The 9354-nt window shown below is 40.6% G+C and overlaps 1 protein-coding gene across 32 annotated transcripts in view; it reads left to right on the forward strand.

The window, feature by feature from the left end:
- The window catches only part of LOC129545947 (ankyrin repeat domain-containing protein 26-like), a 111850-nt gene extending 102844 nt beyond the window's left edge, over nt 1–9006 (forward strand). For 31 of the 32 annotated variants that reach the window (XM_088840152.1, XM_088840149.1, XM_088840150.1 and 28 more), the window contains 5 exons: nt 1331–1486; nt 2515–2729; nt 3972–4200; nt 7316–7361; nt 8484–9006. In XM_088840152.1, coding sequence (XP_088696278.1) covers nt 1331–1486; nt 2515–2729; nt 3972–4200; nt 7316–7361; nt 8484–8557 — 720 coding nt within the window. In that variant the 3' untranslated portion in view covers nt 8558–9006. The remainder of the gene's footprint in view (nt 1–1330; nt 1487–2514; nt 2730–3971; nt 4201–7315; nt 7362–8483) is intronic. The other variant, XM_088840173.1, reaches the window with a different exon arrangement.
- The last annotated feature ends 348 nt before the right edge of the window (nt 9007–9354 follow it).

Raw genomic sequence — 9354 nt, forward strand, 5'->3', positions numbered from 1 at the left:
TTAGCAGAAACTGTTTGTAGTTCAGAGAAAGGCTTATTGGATTAAAATCCATATTTACAGGATTTAGTAATTAGAGTCTTACTTTCACAATCTTCTTTTGGGAAGCATTTATTAACTCAGCCCTAGATAACTCAATACAAGATACCTCAAACTTCTTTAAAAACCATGGGACAAGATGAGGGGAAGGAGTAAGAGACATTCTGCTAGGAGGTGACTTGCAGTCATTCTACGGAGGAAAGATAGAAAAGCATTACTGTGGAACAATGAAGGCGTGTGCAATCGAGTGCAGATGTCGTGAGACTAAGGTGGTAGTGAAGAGTGTATTGTGTGACCCTTGGTGGTTTGAACTTCTTTCTTGATCCTCTGGGTTATTCCAGGTCCTGCATTCTACAATACAGACACCATCGTATGTGTCAGATCCTTGGTTTGAGTTAGGCTGTGCTCAGTCCACTTCCCTCAGAACCAAATGGTATTGTTTTTTGTTGTTGCTGTTCTTTCTTTCTTTCTTTTTAATTTTAATTGGAGACTAATTACTTTACAATGTTGTATTGGTTTTGCCATACGTTGACATGAATCTGCCCCGGGTGTACACGTGTTCCCCGTCTTGAACCCCCCTCCCACCTCCCTCCCCATCCCATCCCTCTGGGTCATCCCAGTGTACCAGCCCCAAGCATCCTGTATCATGCATCGAACCTGGACTGGCGATTCGTTTCACATATGATAATATACATGTTTCAGTGCCATTCTCCCAAATCATGCCACCCTCACCCTCTCCCACAGGGTCCAAAAGACTGTTCAGTACACCTGTGTCTCTTTTGCTGTCTCGCATACAGGGTTATCGTTACCATGTTTCTAAATTCCATATATATGCGTTAGTATACTGTATTGGTGTTTTTCCTTCTGGCTTACTTCACTCTGTATAATAGGCTCCAGTTCCATCCACCTCGTTGGAACTGATTCAAATGTATTCTTTTTAATTGCTGCGTAATACTCCATTGTGTATATGTACCACAGCTTTCTTATCCGTTCATCTGCTGATGGACATCTAGGTTGCTTCCGTGTCATGGCTATTATAAAAACAGTGCTGCGATGAACGTTGGGGTACATGTGTCTCTTTCACTTCTGTTTCCTCGGTGTGTATGCCCAGCAGTGGGATTGCTGGGTCATATGGCAGTATTTCCAGTTTTTTAAGGAATCTCCACACTGTTCTCCATAGTGGCTGTACTAGTTTGCATTCCCACCAACAGTGTAAGAGGGTTCCCTTTTCAAATAATGATAGTGAAAATGATCCAAAATCTTGAAAACAAATGGTATTGTTTTATTCTTGCAGATTGATCACCTTCCAACAGAGCTGGAAACTGCATGTTCACAACGTCTGCACCTGGATGCAAAAAATCAAGTTCTTCAACAGGAGTTATTGTCAATGAAAGGAAGGCAAAGGAAATGTGAGAAACGAGAGAAAGAGAACAGGAAGTTGGAGCAAGAGGTAGTGAGACTCAAAACTCATATAGAACTGAATATGATAGAACACACTCAAGTTGAGCAGTATAGACGGGAGACTGAAGAAACAGCAAGACAGGATCTCGTAGAGAAATGAAAAGAAGTCAACCTATTTTTGCAGCTTAATTTGCTGACCTGTCATGTACTTGAATTCACCTCACTGTAAATTACATTTTGGGTGTATACAGGTTATGTCGTTCCTCTGCTTCCCTTAGAGCAGTGTGTTTTATAGATTTCTGGAAGGAAGGGGGCACTTGTTTCTCCTTGTAAAAATTTCAGTTTCCATCACAGTTGATCTCAGAATGCTTCTCACTTAGAATCCTTTTACTTATAAGACCAGTTGGTTGGTATAAAACAAGACTATGAGGAGGAAAAGAAAATGTGGTTTAGGACTGGCACCATCCTCTTGAATTATTCTTAAGTTGTCTTGTTCAGTTTCTGAATTTTCACTTCATCCTCTTAGTCTTTGAATTATCCGGTTCCTTAAGTACTACTGTAACATTGATTCCACATTAATTTTATAATTCAGATTTAATTCATGTCACATTGATGATTATTTTAAAGTTCCGCTTTTCTTATTTTCACATTTAAAATCGCTCTCTGACACCAAAAGAGACACAGATGTATAGAACAGTCTTTTGGACTCTGTGGGAGAGGGCGAGGGTGGGATGGTTTGGGAGAATGGCATTGAAACATGTATGTTATCATATGTAAAACGAGTAGCCAGTCCAGGTTCGATGCACAATACAGGATGCTCGGGGCTGGTGTACTGGGATGACCCAGAGGGATGGGATGGGGAGGGGAGGTTCAAGATGGGGAACACATGTACACCCGGGGCAGATTCATGTCAATGTATGCAAAACCAATACAATAATATAAAGTAATTAGCCTCCAATTAAGTAAATTAAAAAAATAAAATCGCTCTCTGAATTACTGAGTCAAAACTAAATGTAACAAATATAATTATTCAGGTTATAATCATTAAAAAAATGTATCTTTTAAAATTTGACTTAGATACCAGCAGCATCTCAAGAAAACTTACAGCAGTTCCAAGAGGAGCATATTGCTTCTGTAAGAAGTGCCATGGAACTCAGAATTAAAAACTTGGAATCGGAACTCTCCAAGATGAAAACTTCTCAAGATTCTGATAAAGCGGAGTTGGAAAAATATAAGAAACTCTACCTAGAGGAACTGAAAGTTAGAAAGGGACTGGAAAGTAAACTAGACAAGTAAGTCAAAACCCAGAATCACAGAAAATAAATCTAGTCCATTAATTTGTCTCTGAAGCCTAATTTTGATACAGCTTGTTTCCTGAGATTAGTAGGAAGTGAAAGCTAACACGATAGTCACTGCTAGAGGGCACCCTAAGAAAAATGAGTATATCCTTGTAAGTTTTCCTTACTTATCCATGTAAGTAAAAGCATGCTTGTGAACTAGGGGAATATTCACACGGGGGTGAAAGGCAGGGTGATTGACAAAGTGTCTGAGACTAACATGGTGACCTGACGGAGTGGGGGTGTGGAGGCTGGAAAGGGCAGATTCAACCTGCAGTGCCGAGTCCAGATTTCCCTGCCAAAGCAGAGCACTCCTAGGAGGCCTTTCATTAAGTGAAAACAGCATACAGCAAAGAAGCAGGTACCCGAGGACATGTGGTGCTAGTCGATGCCTAAAATAAGTGTACACATGGGAAGCACAGGTGCTCAGACAGGGTTCAGGGCTGTGGAGACTTGATACTGCGATGTGGGGTGTAGCTCCCAGAGAAGGAGCTCAGTGGGGCCGGTCTCCCTACTTGGGGAGTGCAATGCCTCTCACTGTAAAGATATATACTGAACGCTGTTTAGAGTTTTGCGTTTTGAAATGAAACCAAAAATTCTCTTCAGATTTTTTTTTTTTGATTATGAAATACAGGGGCCGATATAGGCCCTTCGTAGACATGAAGCAACATAAAATGAACTTTGGAAAAGCGGGGGATACTTGCCATTGTTCCTGGGGTGTTTTAGCCCTTTTGTCACCCACTGACTTTCTCGTCCTCCCCTCGAGATTGTGGCTCTAGGTGATTCCTCAGAGCCAAATGCTTAATGTCTCCGAGGTCATGAGTGAAACGTATGTACAGGGTGGTGCCAGGAAACACTTGAACGTGACTTTGTGGGATGGCGTGTCTCTTCATCCCTGAACTGTTTCCTGGAGGCAGGTGTGTCCCAGAGGCAGCAGGTGTCACTGTGAGGCCACCTCCCTTTCTCTCTGACGCCCTTTCTCTCCTCTCCCAACCTTGACTTGTTACGTGAGGAGCCCCAGACACATGTGTGCTTCTTTAGAACAAGGATACAGCTATCATTGTTTACAGGAGGTCTGCTCTGTGCTTTCAGGGTTCAAACAGTTTAATGGGACATTCCAATTACTATTCCGCAACTTAACAAATGCAAATCATTTAGGGAGGCATGAATGAAACCGGTGTTTTCCATCTTCCGCAGGACTCTTGAGAGGCTGGCAGAAATGAGCACCAAACGTGAGGTAGAGAAACAGCAGAACAGATCTGTACTCAGCACTCCTAGCAGGAGGCCAGTCCTGGAGCCGCCTTGCAGTGGAAACTTCAGGAATACCGTAATGTTCAATTCAAATCTTTGTCCAAGAGCAAACGTAGAGTTTTCCAGTTCAGATCCACTCCCTTCAAATCACAGCATGGTGACTCACTTGCTCGAGGTTAGTTCTATTATTTTCTTTTCCTTGGGTTTTAGATTATATGAATGATTCTTGGTTTTAATTTGAACTACTGAGTTGTTTATTTGACTTATGCACACTAAGTAAAAACCGTAATTATTAAATATTTTGATTGTGTTTTCTCCTAGATTTCTCATTTTTGAGAGATACTTATTAACTTCTTAACTTTCTTGAAAATCTGGATTTAAATTCTACTATAGAAATGAAATCTTATTGCCAAGTAACCAAAAGTATACTTCCAGATGTTTGACTTACTTTCTAATTGATTTCACTTTGGCAGTGGTTCATAATCATTTCCGACCTCTGCTGCACCCACCACAGTTTTTTTGCCCTTAAGCCTAAGTGAATGACTGGCATCTAAAGACTAGGCCATATGGGTGATTTTTTATTTGAAGGAATCCTAGATAAATCCTTCTTATGAATTAAACAAACTTGTAATACTAAATCAAAAGATTAATTTCTAGTTTTAGGTTATCATTTTTGTCATTTTCTTACATCTTTAATTGCTGTTTTACTGACAGAATTTTGATTTAAATGTCTAAAACATATCTTGGTGAGCAGTTGTAGAATGTTTCTAAGTTCGTACTTAAATCAAATATTTAAAACTTGTAAATGGAGCTCACTTTTGTCTCTGTCTTGACATCACCTGGATGAATGATGACTAAGATAGTAATGACGGGGAGTCTTTAAATTGGAACTAGTTTTCATCGTGTAATCATTGTGATTAAAATATCCAGTCAGAGCACACGGGTTTATGGTTTGGATGGTGTTTTCATGATGTTGGTGATGCAGAGAAAAGTTCAGTTCAGTTCAGTCGCTCAGTCGTGTCTGACTTTTGCGACCCCATGGACTGCAGCACGCCAGGCTTCCCTGTCCATCACCAACTCCCGGTACTTACCCAGACTCACAACCATCGAGTCGGTGAGGCCTTCCAACCATCTCATCCTCTGTCGCCCCATTCTCTCTCCTCCCGTCTTCAATCTTTCCCAGCATCAGGGTCTTTTCCAATGCGTCGGTTCTTCACATCAGGTGGCCAAAGTTTTGGAGTTTCAGCTTCAGCATCAGTCCTTCCAGTGAATATTCAGGACTGATTTTCTTTCGGATGGACTGGTTAGATCTCTGTGCAGTCCAAGGGACTCTCAAGAGTTTTCTCCAACACCACAGTTCAAAAGTATCAATTCTTTGGCGCTCAGCTTTCTTTATAGTCCAACTCTCACATCCAGAGAAAAGGAGCCCTTGTTAAATGCAATCTCAACCTGTTTTCTCTTTTGGCTTCTTGCCATCATAGAAGAGCAACCTGAGGTTTCTTTGACAGCACTTCGGCTATGTTGGGTCTTAGTTCTTGAGAGCCATGAACCTGGAGGACGTGCTTTAGCTGTGCAGTCACAGCGGGCCTCCAAACACTTCATCCCAAGTCAGACACCTCCCCACGCAGGCCTAAGAGGAGGAAGCAAATGCGTGATCCCCGTCCCTGGGGCAGGCTGCCTACTGCAGACCCAAGTTCTCGGTGCTGTGGGCACATACGTCTTTTCAAAGAGGAGATTGGGAACCATGCAAGCACTTCTTCATTCCTTCTCCCAAACTCACCCATTAAGTAAATCTCCTCTCTTCTCATGAGGAGGGTAGGAGTATAAGTCATCCTCTTGAAACTCCAGGCTGAGGGAATGAAGTTCAACTGCAGTTTCTGACTGGATTTAGATTATAGTTGACATTATGCTCATACATTTTTGTATATACTAACTAATGATGACAGCTTGGATAGAAGTATATTAGACAGTAAAGAGAGATATGTTTTGGGTTTTACATTTTGTCCTAAATAATGCAAAATGTGGAAAATTCATTTGTTGACAAATTTTAATAAGCCAGGTTTGTTGTTTTTTTTTTAATCTGGAGGAGATGAACATCCTTTTATGGATGAATGTCTTCAGTTTGGGCCTGCTTGATTCAACTAAAGATTTTCTCCTTCAAGTTCCCTGTCCTGTGTTTAAAAAACTGTTACGCTATATAAATTAACTATATCGACTGCTACAAATAGGAGTTCGATAAAAATTTATTCTTGTTCATGCCTTTAAAACATATAATTTAGTTAGAAAGCTACTATGTCATGTCATGCCACAAGCATTATTGAACTATATAATAAGGTTTTACATATTCATTTTCTCTATATTTTAGTTAGAATTTATGTGTTTTTTTCTTAATATGAGGAAGTAGTTGGCATAGGACTCTGGACTCAGTAAGAAGGCCATTGGCTTTGTTACTACTTTTGTAGAATTCAGAACTTTGACTAAATCAATGACTCTCATACCTTAAAAAAAATTTTTTTTTTTTTTCAAAATAGACAACCTTTCTTTAAAACAACAAAAACTGTTGTGTGGAACCATATTATATAAAACGGAGACAAGTATAGAGCCCTTTAGATAAGGAGTGTTCAGAGCACATGAAGCTGTGACTTCTGTTCCTAAGCGCTGCAGTGACCCCTGTGGGACCTTCTCCCTCTGTGGGACATAGTTCAGAAACTAGCACTTGTGAGAGAATTCTTCTCACTAAACGTGTTCAGAATTAAATCTTGCTGGTACATTGTTTGCTTGTGTATAATCTTCTCACCTGTCTGTGTTTTCGTTAAATGGAAAAGTTTACAGAAAATTGCAGATGTGTTCTCCTTGTTAACATTCAACTTCAAACTACTTCCTCCATTTCAACACGACGCTCACCTAGAAATTGAAATAAAGGTCTCAGAAGAACATATTTAGGGCAAGAGCTGTTAGAAGAGAATTTAGTGATCTTGTGAGTCGTTCTTAGGATTATGGGTATTTCCGTAACCTCTGAAATGATGTGTACTCGATAGACTGACATTTATTGTACTTTTATCAAATTAATCTAAATAGCATTCCATATATATGTTCTCTGGTATCTAAAAGCAGAGTAAGTAGGAATTCATTTTCTTCTATTTATGTGATCATTTTCTGCTACGTAATCTTCAAGTTAGGTCTAGTCTCTAAAAGTATTATTTAAATGTCACGTGTATTAAGTTGTGTATCATTTCTCTGATAACATCTCTTGTTTAACTTAAGCGTAAATAATATTTGACTTATTTCAGACGCCGCGGAAGTTGATGGAGAGTATTATTAGAGAACTAGAAGAAGGTAAGTTGCTAAAACATATAAATTAAATTTAGACATTGATTTCTGAAATACTGTAAAGAGTAAGTGGCATCTCTTTTCATTGCTTGTATAACAAATGCTATGTTATATACTTTTCCTTATACATAGCTAATGAAAAATGTGAAAACATGAGCAATCATAGTGAAAAATATCCTTATTCCTTATTTATTTATTATGTTCCAGAGCTTTAAAAAAATCTGGAAAGGTCTGTGTATTTCTTTTCATTTCTGGCTGTGTCCTTCCTCTACTTCTGCCATCCCTGTGGAACTGTCAGCCTGCACCCTGACACTATTCTCAGAAAACGTGGAGTTCATCAACGTCTCGTGTCTGGTAGTGGTTAAGGCTAGGAAACCCAGACTCAAGCAATCATGTTTGTGTAGCTGTCACTTGGTGAGTGACTTTAAAATTTCCCTGTCATTCACTTTCTCACTAGTTTATCTTTTGCCCTCAGGAAAAACTCCAAACACCCACATCAGTTTGGGTCCTGCCAAAGTAGGCGGCCTTATCTCCTGACCACCATCCTCTGCCTCTTAGCTCTGCATCTAAGCAGCCAGACTGTGTAGGATCCCACACGTGCGCTTCCTCACCGCCGGTCTTTGTATTGCTTCTCCCCTCCATCTCCTGTGCTTTCTCCTGTCCTTCAGGTACCTACTTCCACAGCACCTCCACCAAAAAGCTGGCAGGATTGACAAAAACTGGCTGTCCCTTCTAGTGTTCCTTGTGCCATCTTTTGTATCTGTCTTAGTACTTATGACTCTGTATGGAAATTGCCTGTTCATCTATTTTTCCACTTGATAGCGTATCGTTTTCAGGGTGCACTGGGTCACCTTCATCGTGTACTTCCAGTGCTTGTCACAGCACCTTTGCGCATAGTTACTGAGTGAATGAGTGAAGAGTGAGAAAGCCAGCAGCTCGGATGCTCAGCCACACGTTCAACCGTGGGCAGATAATGCAGCCCTCTTGTGTTTTGTGTCATGTCATGTATAGATATGTTTCATTCTTCAGAACACTAGGAAAGGTCTCAGGTGTTTTTTGTTTTGTTTTAGCTAACACTTTGTTAACTCAAGAATTTTAGATAAACAGTATACTTCTGTCTCTTTCCAGGTGCTGCTGAATGTGAATATGAATTCTCTAGATTTTCCTCTCTATTAGCTAGAGGTGGATCAAATCTGGACTGATGCTAAAGCTGAAACTGCAATACTTTGGCCACCTCATGCGACGAGCTGACTCACTGGAAAAGACTCTGATGCTGGGAAAGGTTGGGAGCGGGAGGAGAAGAGGACGACAGAGAATGAGATGGCTGGATGGCATCACCGACTCTGTGGACATGAGTTTGAGTGAACTCTGGGAGTTGGTGATGGACAGGGAGGCCTGGCGTGCTGTGATTCATGGGGTCGCGTAGAGTCGGACACGACTGAGCGACTGAACTGAACTGAACTGGATCATATCTGTATCAGGACCTACCTGTGAAAACATCAAATAATATATACAGATTTTGAAGAAAAAGTATATGATTTGAAAACTCAATAGTAAAAATTTCCCTACTGGACTGTTTTCATGAGATTTTAGTTGTTTCCCGTTAAACATGATGAGAAAATCTGTATTAAAGGAAACTCTTTTTGTATTATGTGTGTATCATGAAAATTTAGATGGCATTTTAAGCCATGTTTCTCTGCATCTAACTTACTTTTAAGCAGAAACATCAGCACTGTTGAGTTTTCCATGTTCAAAGTGAAGGTGTTAGTCACTCAGTCGTGTCCGACCCTTTTCGAGCCCATGGACTGTAGCCCACCAGGCTCCTATGTCCCTGGAATTCTCTAGGCAAGAATAATGGATTGGGGAGCCATTCCCTTCTCCAGGGGATCTTCCCGACCCGGGGATCAACTGGAGTCACCTGCATTACAGTTGGATTGTTTACCATAAGAGCCACCAGAGACGCCCTTTACAAACTCAAAGTGAGCCCTAATACCAGCTG

The sequence above is a fragment of the Moschus berezovskii genome, chromosome 9 (genome assembly GCF_049115385.1).
Source record: "Moschus berezovskii isolate FMDL1 chromosome 9, NW_MosBer_1.0, whole genome shotgun sequence".
Taxonomy (NCBI): domain Eukaryota; kingdom Metazoa; phylum Chordata; class Mammalia; order Artiodactyla; family Moschidae; genus Moschus; species Moschus berezovskii.